This window comes from Oncorhynchus tshawytscha, linkage group LG02 (genome assembly GCF_018296145.1).
Source record: "Oncorhynchus tshawytscha isolate Ot180627B linkage group LG02, Otsh_v2.0, whole genome shotgun sequence".
NCBI lineage: Eukaryota > Metazoa > Chordata > Actinopteri > Salmoniformes > Salmonidae > Oncorhynchus > Oncorhynchus tshawytscha.
In genome coordinates, this window is record NC_056430.1 from 135,310 (window position 1) to 150,309 (window position 15,000).

Below are 15,000 nucleotides of genomic sequence, written 5' to 3' on the forward strand. Positions count from 1 at the left end.
TGCAGAAATGCAAAATTGACTGGCCAGATGAACTCGGGATGGCCTGGCAGTGATAGTTGCTCCTTTCCATCGCTCGTTGTGTTGACTTCATCCTGTCCATTTTGTGATGTCTTTTCACATACAATCATATTGCAAGTGCACGTGCATTTGCAATATGGTTCAATGGGCATTTACCATATGAAATTTGACATGCTCAAAAATGCAAAATTGACTGGCCTGATGAACACAGGATGGCCGAGCAGTGATAGTTGTTCCTTTCCATCACTCGTTGTGTTGATTTCATCATGTCCATTTGGTGATGTCTTTTCACATACAATCATATTGCAAGTGCACGTGCATTTGCAATATGGTTCAATGGGCATTTACCATATGAAATTTGACATGCTCAAAAATCATGCAGAAATGCAAAATTGACTGGCCAGATGAACTCGGGATGGCCTGGCAGTGATAGTTGCTCCTTTCCATCGCTCGTTGTGTTGACTTCATCCTGTCCATTTTGTGATGTCTTTTCACATACAATCATATTGCAAGTGCACGTGCATTTGCAATATGGTTCAATGGGCATTTACCATATGAAATTTGACATGCTCAAAAATGCAAAATTGACTGGCCTGATGAACACAGGATGGCCGAGCAGTGATAGTTGTTCCTTTCCATCACTCGTTGTGTTGATTTCATCATGTCCATTTGGTGATGTCTTTTCACATACAATCATATTGCAAGTGCACGTGCATTTGCAATATGGTTCAATGGGCATTTACCATATGAAATTTGACATGCTCAAAAATCATGCAGAAATGCAAAATTGACTGGCCAGATGAACTCGGGATGGCCTGGCAGTGATAGTTGCTCCTTTCCATCGCTCGTTGTGTTGACTTCATCCTGTCCATTTTGTGATGTCTTTTCACATACAATCATATTGCAAGTGCACGTGCATTTGCAATATGGTTCAATGGGCATTTACCATATGAAATTTGACATGCTCAAAAATGCAAAATTGACTGGCCTGATGAACACAGGATGGCCGAGCAGTGATAGTTGTTCCTTTCCATCACTCGTTGTGTTGATTTCATCATGTCCATTTGGTGGTGTTTTTTCACTATAGAATCATATTGCAAATGCACGTGCATTGTTGTGCAACTGGTAACCCAAAAATAAAAATATGGTTGTAAATGCATTTACCGGGACTCCTATTGTCCATGCCCGCTATGGGAGTACCCTACTACGACCCTCTATCCATGGGGGCCGCCCTGAGTGCTTTATGGACTGTTTAAAATAGGCACCTGGTAACCCAAAAATAAAAATATGGTTGTAAAATGCAAGCGAGCTACGGTCAAGCGGGATATCTCGTTGAACTCGGCACGGCCTAGGGATTATGGTAATGCCATTGCCTGCTCTCTGTGTCTTTAAGCACCGCACTTTGTCACTCCATCCTTGCTGTGTGTGTGTGTGAGAGCTTTTCTTTGACATCTGTTGGGAGAAATGACTGACTTACAGTTTATGGGGATTGCCTAATCACACATATGAAGTTTTGAAAAGATCTGACCTTTTTAACCCTTGGAAACTGCCACTATGACATCATTTAAGGCACTTCCGGTTGGCACAGGAAGCTATAAATAAACCCATATCCTGATTGGGGTATGCCTTTACAGAATCCTGAGTTTTAAGTCTTTACGTTAAGAACTGAGTTATTTACAGAGGGTTTAGTGAGTGTGTGTTATTTCAGAAAATCATAGAAAATCACAGAAATCTCGCAGAGCTCCGCAGCACACTTTAAAAAGATTCGTAAGAACACCCTGCAACTAGATCTGTAACCGTTTTGAAAAAAAAAAAACACCTATCCGTGAACATCACCAATCTGTCATTGTACGATTTCTCTTAAATGACGATAGATAAATGGCTGGTTCTTTTTTATTGACACCGGAGGCTCCTTGACTTTGACATGAAGTGGAAAAATAATTTCTCTATTTTCATTTTGGACCTTTAATCCCAGATAAATGGCCATAACTCAAAAACCGTTGAGGCCTGGACGCCATCTTGTTCGGGGCCAACTGCCCATTATGCCAAACCTACGCTCACCAAGTTTCGGCTTTGAAATATTTTCCGTTTTGGAGATAAGGCCCGTCGATTCGTGATGTTTTGAATCGTGATGTTTTGTCCGATAGCAATATGATTGCTTATGCCCCCTGTGGGATATTCTGGGACAGTGGAAAAATGACCAAAATCTTATTATTTTTGTGAAACGGAAACCGAATGTCCGACAAAGTTCATTTGATGACTTCCTGGTAGGTCCGGCCCTGCCAGTGCGTATTAGTGCTAGTGTTAGGGCGTGCCCGAGTGCCGTACTAGTGTTAGTGTTAGTGTTAATGTTAGTGTTAGTGTTAATGTTCGCTAAGTGTTTTTAAAAAGTGTTTTCGGACGTCTAGTAAGGGACCGTACATTTGCAATGTTGCACTTTCTCATTAAGTATTAGTGCGCTAGTGTTAGGGCTAGTGCCAGTGTTAGTATTAGTGCCAGTACTAGTGTTAGTGTTAGTGTTAGGGATAGTGTTAGTTTATGTTAAATTATGTTTGTAGAGGTTTTACACCATGAATTGCACTGGCCTATTGTGGTCTCCTTCTCTGTTATTGTTTGCAATCCTGGGATTGTGGAGCAAGGCTCTCCCTCCCACAATGTTTTCCTGCATGGCACCAGGGGCTGAAGGTCTGAACAATGCTCTCCCTCCCACAATGTTTTCCTGCATGGCACCAGGGGCTGAAGGTCTGAGCAATGCTCTCCCTCCCACAATGTTTTCCTGCATGGCACCAGGGGCTGAAGGTCTGAACAATGCTCTCCCTCCCACAATGTTTTCCTGCATGGCACCAGGGGCTGAAGGTCTGAACAATGCTCTCCCTCGCACAATGTTTTCCTGCATGGCACCAGGGGCTGAAGGTCTGAACAATGCTCTCCCTCCCACAATGTTTTCCTGCATGGCACCAGGGGCTGAAGGTCTGAACAATGCTCTCCCTCGCACAATGTTTTCCTGCATGGCACCAGGGGCTGAAGGTCTGAACAATGCTCTCCCTCCCACAATGTTTTCCTGCATGGCACCAGGGGCTGAAGGTCTGAACAATGCTCTCCCTCCCACAATGTTTTCCTGCATGGCACCAGGGGCTGAAGGTCTGAACAATGCTCTCCCTCCCACAATGTTTTCCTGCATGGCACCAGGGGCTGAAGGTCTGAACAATGCTCTCCCTCCCACAATGTTTTCCTGCATGGCACCAGGGGCTGAAGGTCTGAACAATGCTCTCCCTCCCACAATGTTTTCTTACTATGTACTTTTTTTTTTTTTGGGGGGGGCGGGTCATTTATATTTTCTCATTCACTTATAATTCTACACATTCTGCCATAGTTTATGACCTGTTCATATGCTATCATGGTACCAGTGAATGGCCTCCTATTCCCTATGTAGGGCACTACTTTTAACCATGTTCAATATAGAGAATAGGGAGCCACATGAGACACAACTCTGTCTTGGATGGGTCCATCTCAATAATAGGAAGTGACAAAGATCAGGGATAGATGCATTACAGACAGACAGACAGACAGACAGACAGACAGACAGACAGACAGACAGACAGACAGACAGACAGACATCACAGCCTGTGACATCCACTTCAGCCTGCTGTGGATCACGCGGCTTTCTGTTTTCTGCCTTAGCGTGACACTTCACTACAAATTGAGGGAGGAGAAGATTGCATGTTGCAGTCGGATCGGCTGCCAAATCACATCCTCCTGATGAGGACTGGATGTTATAAACAAGTCCTCTCAGAGCAGTGGCGTTGCGCAGTTTCGTGCCACCGTCCCCCATGGTCCTTTGGTACCACATTTTGGAAAGAGAAAAATGCACCATTTAATAGTTCATCTGATGCTATTTTATAGTTGTATAGCTAATCTCAAGTTATTTCACAGTTTTATAGCTAATCTTATGCTATTTTACAATTTTATAGCTAATCTCAAGCTATTTTACAGTTTTATAGCTAATCTCATGCTATTTTACAATTTTATAGCTTAATCTCGTGCTATTTTACAGTTTTATAGCTAATCTCGTGCTATTTTACAGTTTTATAGCTAATCTCATGCTATTTTACAGTTTAATAGCTAATCTCATGCTATTTTACAGTTTTATAGCTAATGAGGTATACAAACTATATCAATATATACAGTTTTGCAACATGTTATTATATGACTATATAATAGCATAGTATCAATATGCAGTATAATACAGGTTAAACCTGCTGTCCTGCGATGTTGAACACAACTTAATCTTGGCTCTCAGAATCTGAGTAACCATCTATAACTCTAATACTAGTGGTTTTTGTGTTAATTTTTCTGCCTTGAACCTGGAGTGATATATGAATGCAAAGTAAGTGGGGCCACATCGTATTTTAACTCCATTGTCAGGTCGGGGCCACATAATGAAATAGAACAGTATTATATTGTACCTCTAGGGTTAGAGGCCTTGTCTAGTGTTAGTTCTGGGTGAAGTGTTGCCTGAGCGCCGTTGGCAGGGGTATGGTGAGGTCTAATGTGTCTGAACAACTAGGTTAGTGTCTAGTGTCTACACCCACACACACCCACACACACACACACACACACACACACACACACACACACACACACACACACACACACACACACACACACACACACACACACACACACACACAGTACCGTACTGACTGTGTGTGGTCTTTCTAAAGAAGGACTATAAAGTGTTAATGGTGGGTCTAACTAAGGTCTGTGCAGGGCTGGGACATTACTGTTCGTGTCTGTGGTTGGTGCTGTGGTGCTGAGTGGTTGTTTGTCTCCAGAGCACTGCATTATTCTTCATTAGGGACACTCCATTGACTCTTTCCACTTCAGGAGGCACATCTACAACGCCCCCCACCCCACACCCATCTCTCTCTATTTATCTCTCTCTCAATTCAAAGGGCTGTATTAGCATTGGAAACACATGTTAACATTGCCAAAGCCAATGAAATAGACACCAATTATAAATTAAATAAACAATCATAAATGAACAGTCAATATTACTCTCACAATAGTTTCAAAATAATAGATACATACAAATAGATAAATACTAAGCATAAATATGGGTTGTATTTACAATGTTGTTTGTTCTTCACTGGTTGCCCTTTTCTTGTGGCAACAGATCACAAATTGATTGGTCCATACACATATTTAGCAGATGTGATTGGTCCATACACATATTTAGCAGATGTGATTGGTCCATACACATATTTAGCAGATGTGATTGGTCACATACACATATTTAGCAGATGTGATTGGTCCATACACATATTTAGCAGATGTGATTGGTCACATACACATATTTAGCAGATATGATTGGTCAATACACATATTTAGCAGATGTTATTGGTCCATACACATATTTAGCAGATGTGATTGGTCACATACACATATTTAGCAGATGTGATTGGTGTATACACATATTTAGCAGGTGCGATTTTCAAGTAGTTATCTTTTTATTTTCTCAGGATTTGGGTCTAAGTGTCTTGCTGTCCTGGGGATCTGTGGGGTGTGTTTGTGTTTCTGAACAGAGTTCCAGGACCAGCTTTCTTAGGGGACTCTTCTCCAGGTTCATCTCTCTTTAGGTGATGGCTTTGTTGTGGACGGTTTGGGAGTCTCTCTGTCTGTCTCTATCTCATCTCCCTTGTCTTATTATAGTATCAGTGCCCAATGGAGGGAGGATCACACACAGAATGAAATAGAACACATATGACTCTATCTCCATGGCTCCGCATCACCAAGCCATTATGACACTATCTCCATGGCTCCACATCACCATAGAGACATACTATAGAGACATACTATAGAGACATACTATAGAGGAATACTATAGAGGAATATTATAGAGGAATACTATAGAGGAATACTATAGAGACATACTATAGAGCCATACTATAGAGCCATACTATAGAGGATTAATATAGAGACATACTATAGAGACATACTATAGAGACATACTATAGAGGAATACTATAGAGACATACTATAGAGACATACTATAGAGAAAAACTACAGAGACATACTATAGAGACATACTATAGAGACATACTATAGTGACATACTATGGAGACATACTATAGTGACATACTATAGAGACATACTATAGTGACATACTATGGAGACATACTATAGTGACATACTATAGAGGATTTACTATAGAGACATACTATAGTGACATACTATAGAGACATACTATAGAGGACTACTATAGAGACATACTATAGAGACATACTATAGAGACATACTATAGTGACATACTATAGAGACATACTATAGTGACATACTATAGAGGATTTACTATAGAGACATACTATAGAGACATACTATAGAGAAAAACTACAGAGACATACTATAGAGACATACTATAGAGACATACTATAGAGACATACTATAGAGACATACAATAGTGACATACTATAGAGGACTACTATAGAGACATACTATAGAGACATACTATAGTGACATACTATAGAGGATTTACTATAGAGACATACTATAGAGTCATACTATCGAGGATTACTATAGAGACATACTATAGAGACATACTATAGAGGAATACATACTACATATATAATAAAGAGATACTATATATACATACTATAGAGAGGTACTATAGAGAGGTACTATAGAGATACTATAGAGATACTATAGAGAGGTACTATAGAGATACTATAGAGATACTATAGAGAGATACTATAGAGATGCTATATATACATACTATATGGATACTATAAAGAGGTACTATAGAGATACTATAGAGAGGTACTATAGATATACTATAGAGACATACTATAGAGACATACTATAGAGGACTACTATAGAGACATAATATAGAGACATACTATAGAGACATACTATAGAGGAATAATATAGAGACATACTATAGAGACATACTATAGAGACATACTATAGAGGAATAATATAGAGACATACTATAGAGACATACTATAGAGACATACTATAGAGACATACTATAGAGACATACTATAGAGACATACTATAGAGACATACTATAGAGACATACTATAGAGGAATAATATAGAGACATACTATAGAGACATACTATAGAGGAATACAATAGAGACATACTATAGAGACATACTATAGAGACATACTATAGAGACATACTATAGAGGAATACAATAGAGACATACTATAGAGACATACTATAGAGGAATACTATAGAGACATACAATAGAGGAATACTATAGAGACATACAATAGAGGAATACTATAGAGACATACAATAGAGGAATACTATAGAGACATACTATAGAGACATACAATAGAGGAATACTATAGAGACATACTATAGAGACATACTACAGAGACATACTATAGAGACATACTATAGGGACATACTATAGAGACATACTATAGAGACATACTATAGAGGATTACTATAGAGACATACTATAGAGACATACTATAGAGGAATACATACTACATATATAATAAAGAGCTACTATATATACATACTATAGAGATACTATAGAGAGGTACTATAGATATACTATAGAGACATACTATAGAGATACTATAGAGAGGTACTATAGAGATACTATAGAGAGGTACTATAGATATACTATAGAGACATACTATAGAGATACTATAGAGATACTATAGAGAGGTACTATAGAGTTACTATACATACATACTATAGAGATACTGTAGAGAGGTACTATAGATATACTATAGAGAGGTACTATAGATATACTATAGAGACATACTATAGAGACATACTATAGGGACATACTATAGAGACATACTATAGAGACATACTATAGAGGATTACTATAGAGACATACTATAGAGGATTACTATAGAGACATACTATAGAAACATACTATCGAGGATTACTATAGAGACATACTACAGAGGATTACATACTACATATATAATAAAGAGCTACTATATATACATACTATAGAGATACTATAGAGAGGTACTATAGAGATACTATAGAGATACTATAGAGAGGTACTATAGAGATACTATAGAGATACTATAGAGAGGTACTATAGAGATACTATAGAGATACTATAGAGAGGTACTATAGAGATACTATAGAGATACTATAGAGAGGTACTATAGAGATACTATAGAGATACTATAGAGAGGTACTATAGAGATACTATAGAGATACTATAGAGAGGTACTATAGAGATACTATACATACATAATATAGAGATACTGTAGAGAGGTACTATAGAGATACTATAGAGAGGTACTATAGATATACTATAGAGACATACTATAGAGACATACTATAGAGAATACTATAGAGATATACTATAGAGACATATATAGAGACATACTATAGAGCCATACTATGGAGACATACTATATAGAGGAATACTATAGAGACATACAATAGAGGAATACTATAGAGACATACTATAGAGACATACTACAGAGACATAATATAGAGACATACTATAGGGACATACTATAGAGACATACAATAGAGGAATACTATAGAGACATACTATAGAGACATACTATGGAGACATACTATAGAGGAATACTATAGAGACATACTATAGAGACATACTATAGAGGGATACTATAGAGGGATACTATGGAGACATACTATAGAGGAATACTATAGAGATATACTATAGAGACATACTATAGAGACATACTATAGAGCCATACTATGGAGACATACTATAGAGGAATACTATAGAGACATACAATAGAGGAATACTATAGAGACATACTATAGAGACATACTACAGAGACATAATATAGAGACATACTATAGGGACATACTATAGAGACATACAATAGAGGAATACTATAGAGACATACTATAGAGACATACTATAGAGGATTACATACTACATATATAATAAAGAGCTACTATATATACATACTATAGAGATACTATAGAGATACTATAGAGAGGTACTATAGAGATACTATACATACATAATATAGAGATACTGTAGAGAGGTACTATAGAGATACTATAGAGAGGTACTATAGATATACTATAGAGACATACTATAGAGACATACTATAGAGGAATAATATAGAGGAATAATATAGAGGAATACTATAGAGGAATACTATAGAGACATACTATAGAGACATACTATAGAGACATACTACAGAGGAATACTATAGAGACATACTATAGAGACATACTATAGAGACATACTATAGAGACATACTATGGAGACATACTATAGAGGAATACTATAGAGACATACTATAGAGACATACTATAGAGACATACTATAGAGGGATACTATGGAGACATACTATAGAGGAATACTATAGAGATATACTATAGAGACATACTATAGAGACATACTATAGAGCCATACTATGGAGACATACTATAGAGGAATACTATAGAGACATACTATAGAGACATACTATAGAGACATACTATAGATATACTATAGAGACATACTATAGAGACATACTATAGAGGAATAATATAGAGGAATAATATAGAGGAATACTATAGAGGAATACTATAGAGGAATACTATAGAGACATACTATAGAGACATACTATAGAGACATACTATAGAGGGATACTATGGAGACATACTATAGAGGAATACTATAGAGATATACTATAGAGACATACTATAGAGACATACTATAGAGCCATACTATGGAGACATACTATAGAGGAATACTATAGAGACATACTATAGAGACATACTATAGAGACATACTATAGATATACTATAGAGACATACTATAGAGACATACTATAGAGGAATAATATAGAGGAATAATATAGAGGAATACTATAGAGGAATACTATAGAGACATACTATAGAGACATACTATAGAGACATACTATAGAGACATACTATGGAGACATACTATAGAGGAATACTATAGAGACATACTATAGAGACATACTATAGAGGGATACTATAGAGGGATACTATGGAGACATACTATAGAGGAATACTATAGAGATATACTATAGAGACATACTATAGAGACATACTATAGAGCCATACTATGGAGACATACTATAGAGGAATACTATAGAGACATACAATAGAGGAATACTATAGAGACATACTATAGAGACATACTACAGAGACATAATATAGAGACATACTATAGGGACATACTATAGAGACATACAATAGAGGAATACTATAGAGACATACTATAGAGACATACTATAGAGGATTACATACTACATATATAATAAAGAGCTACTATATATACATACTATAGAGATACTATAGAGATACTATAGAGAGGTACTATAGAGATACTATACATACATAATATAGAGATACTGTAGAGAGGTACTATAGAGATACTATAGAGAGGTACTATAGATATACTATAGAGACATACTATAGAGACATACTATAGAGGAATACTATAGAGACATACTATAGAGACATACTATAGAGACATACTACAGAGGAATACTATAGAGACATACTATAGAGACATACTATAGAGACATACTATAGAGACATACTATGGAGACATACTATAGAGGAATACTATAGAGACATACTATAGAGACATACTATAGAGGATACTATGGAGACATACTAAGAGACATACTATAGAGAGGTACTATAGAGAGGTACTATAGAGACATACTATAGAGACATACTATAGAGACATACTATAGAGACATACTATAGAGACATACTATAGAGGAATAATATAGAGACATACTATAGAGACATACTATAGAGACATACTACAGAGACATACTATAGAGGAATACTATAGAGACATACTATAGAGACATACTATAGAGACATACTATAGAGGGATACTATGGAGACATACTATAGAGGAATACTATAGAGATATACTATAGAGACATACTATAGAGACATACTATAGAGCCATACTATGGAGACATACTATAGAGGAATACTATAGAGACATACTATAGAGACATACTATAGTGACATACTATGGAGACATACTATAGAGGAATACCATAGACACATACAATAGAGACATACTATAGAGACATACTATAGAGACATACTACAGAGACATAATATAGAGACATACTATAGGGACATACTATAGAGACATACTATAGAGACATACTATAGAGACATACTATAGAGACATACTATAGAGACATACTATAGAGAGGTACTATATACATACTATAGAGATACTGTAGAGAGGTACTATAGAGATACTATAGAGAGGTACTATAGATATACTATAGAGACATACAATAGAGGAATACTATAGAGACATACTATAGAGACATACAATAGAGGAATACTATAGAGACATACAATAGAGGAATACTATAGAGACATACAATAGAGGAATACTATAGAGACATACTATAGAGACATACTATAGAGACATACTATAGAGACATACTATCGAGGATTACTATAGAGACATACTATAGAGTCATACTATCGAGGATTACTATAGAGACATACAATAGAGGAATACTATAGAGACATACAATAGAGGAATACTATAGAGACATACTATAGAGACATACTATAGATAGAGAGGTACATACTATAGAGACATACTATAGAGACATACTATAGAGACATACTATAGAGACATACTATCGAGGATTACTATAGAGACATACTATAGAGTCATACTATCGAGGATTACTATAGAGACATACAATAGAGGAATACTATAGAGACATACAATAGAGGAATACTATAGAGACATACTATAGAGACATACTATAGAGACATACTATAGAGACATACTATCGAGGATTACTATAGAGACATACTATAGAGTCATACTATCGAGGATTACTATAGAGACATACTACAGAGACATACTATAGAGGAATACATACTACATATATAATAAAGAGCTACTATATATACATACTATAGAGATACTATAGAGAGGTACTATAGAGTTACTATACATACATACTATAGAGATACTGTAGAGAGGTACTATAGAGATACTATAGAGAGGTACTATAGAGATACTATAGAGAGGTACTATAGAGTTACTATACATACATACTATAGAGATACTGTAGAGAGGTACTATAGAGATACTATAGAGAGGTACTATAGATATACTATAGAGACATACTATAGAGACATACTATAGAGGAATACTACAGAGGAATACTATAGAGACATACTATAGAGACATACTATAGAGGAATAATATAGAGGAATACTATAGAGGAATAATATAGAGGAATACTATAGAGGAATACTATAGAGGAATACTATAGAGGAATACTATAGAGACATACTATAGAGACATACTATAGAGACATACTATAGAGACATACTATAGAGACATACTATAGAGAGGTACTATAGAGAGGTACTATAGAGAGGTACTATAGAGACATACTATAGAGAGGTACTATAGAGACATACTATAGAGACATACTATAGAGACATACTATAGAGACATACTATAGAGACATACTATCGAGGATTACTATAGAGACATACTATAGAGACATACTATCGAGGATTACTATAGAGACATACTAAGAGACATACTATAGAGAGGTACTATAGAGAGGTACTATAGAGAGGTACTATAGAGACATACTATAGAGACATACTATAGAGACATACTATAGAGACATACTATAGAGACATACTATAGAGGAATAATATAGAGACATACTATAGAGACATACTATAGAGACATACTATAGAGACATACTACAGAGGAATACTATAGAGACGTACTATAGAGAGGTACTATAGAGAGGTACTATAGAGAGGTACTATAGAGACATACTATAGAGACATACTATAGAGACATACTATAGAGACATACTGTAGAGACATACTATAGAGACATACTACAGAGGAATACTATAGAGACATACTATAGAGAGGTACTATAGAGATACAATAGAGATACTATAGAGAGGTACTATAGAGACATACTATAGAGAAGTACTATAGAGGTACTATAGAGATACTAAAAAGATACTATAGAGAGGTACTATAGAGATACTATAGAGAGGTACTATAGAGATACTAGAGGTACTATAGAGGTACTATAGAGATACTATAAAGATACTATAGGGAGGTACTATAGAGATACTATAGAGAGGTACTATAGAGATACTATAGAGAGGTACTATAGAGGTACTATAGAGATACTATAAAGATACTATAGAGAGGTACTATAGAGATACTATAGAGAGGTACTATAGATATACTATAGAATAATACTATAGAGACATACTATAGAGGAATAATATAGAGGAATACTATAGAGGAATACTATAGAGGAATACTATAGAGGAATACTATAGAGACATACTATAGAGACATACTACAGAGTAATACTATAGAGACATACTATAGAGAGGTACTATAGAGATACAATACAGATACTATAGAGAGGTACTATAGAGATACTATAGAGAGGTACTATAGATATACTATAGAGAAGTACTATAGAGGTACTATAGAGATACTATAAAGATACTATAGAGAGGTACTATAGAGATACTATAGAGAGGTACTATAGAGATACTATAGAGATACTATAGAGAGGTACTATAGAGGTACTATAAAGATACTATAAAGATACTATAGAGAGGTACTATAGAGATACTATAGAGAGGTACTATAGAGATACTATATACACATACTATAGAGATACTATAGAGAGGTACTATAGATATGCTATAGAGTAATACTATAGAGACATACTATAGAGGAATACTATAGAGACATACTATAGAGATACTATAGAGATACTATAGAGACATACGATAGAGATACTATATATACATTCTATAGATGTACTATAGAGAGGTACTATAGAGATACTATATATACAGAGATACTATTGTGATTTACCATAGAGATTCTATTCTCCATGCGTAGTAAACCTGCTCTTCATGTCAGAGGGTTGTTCTATGGTATTTCTTTATGAAATCTCTGCTCTGGAAAATGTCAATGAATCAGTGGCCAACAGAGATTCTGACTAGTAGATGAGTAATGTTTTCTTTGTAAAGTTTTCAGGCAGTGTGTGTGTGTGTGTGTGTGTGTGTGTGTGTGTGTGTGTGTGTGTGTGTGTGTGTGTGTGTGTGTGTGTGTGTGTGTGTGTGTGTGTGTGTGTGTGTGTGTGTGTGTGTGTGTGTGTGTGTTTGCACAGTGGGTTTGTCTTAAAAAAAATAACCTGCAGGAACAGATGACCGGATGGCATTCCGAGTCACCGTGGTAACAAAGGGACTTCTGAGGTTATGTGATCGTTCTAGAAGTGTCAGCTGTATCTAGTGATGAAGGATGAATTACAACCCTTCTAGTTATTATTAGAGCTGTATCTAGTGATGGAAACACAGTCCATATAGTTCCACTGGTGACCAGGGTCCATATAGTTCCACTGGTGACCAGGGTCCATATAGTTCCACTGGTGACCAGGGTCCATATAGTTCCACTGGTGACCAGGGTCCATATAGTTCCACTGGTGACCAGGGCCCATATAGTTCCACTGGTGACCAGGGTCCATATAGTTCCACCGGTGACCAGGGTCCATATAGTTCCACTGGTGACCAGGGTCCATTTAGTTCCACTGGTGACCAGGGTCCATAGTTCCAGTTCCACCTGGTGACCAGGGTCCATATAGTTCCACTGGTGACCAGGGTCCATTCAGTTCCACTGGTGACCAGGGTCCATATAGTTCCACTGGTGACCAGGGTCCATATAGTTCTACTGGTGACCAGGGTCCATTTAGTTCCACTGGTGACCAGGGTCCATATAGTTCCACTGGTGACCAGGGTCCATATAGTTCCACCGGTGACCAGGGTCCATATAGTTCCACTGGTGACCAGGGTCCATATAGTTCCACTGGTGACCAGGGTCCATAGGGTTCCACTGGTGACCAGGGTCCATATAGTTCCACCGGTGACCAGGGTCCATAGGGTTCCACTGGTGACCAGGGTCCATTTAGTTCCACTGGTGAC

General features: G+C 36.6%; 1 protein-coding gene across 1 annotated transcript in view; it reads right to left on the reverse strand.

The window, feature by feature from the left end:
- Window positions 1–15,000, reverse strand: part of LOC112239996 (histamine H1 receptor-like) — a 78,716-nt gene that overhangs the window by 63,626 nt on the left and 90 nt on the right. Inside the window, exon 1 of the mRNA XM_042304847.1 lies at window positions 14,618–15,000. This exon is cut by the window's right edge and continues 90 nt beyond it. Coding sequence (XP_042160781.1) covers window positions 14,618–15,000 — 383 coding nt within the window. The remainder of the gene's footprint in view (window positions 1–14,617) is intronic.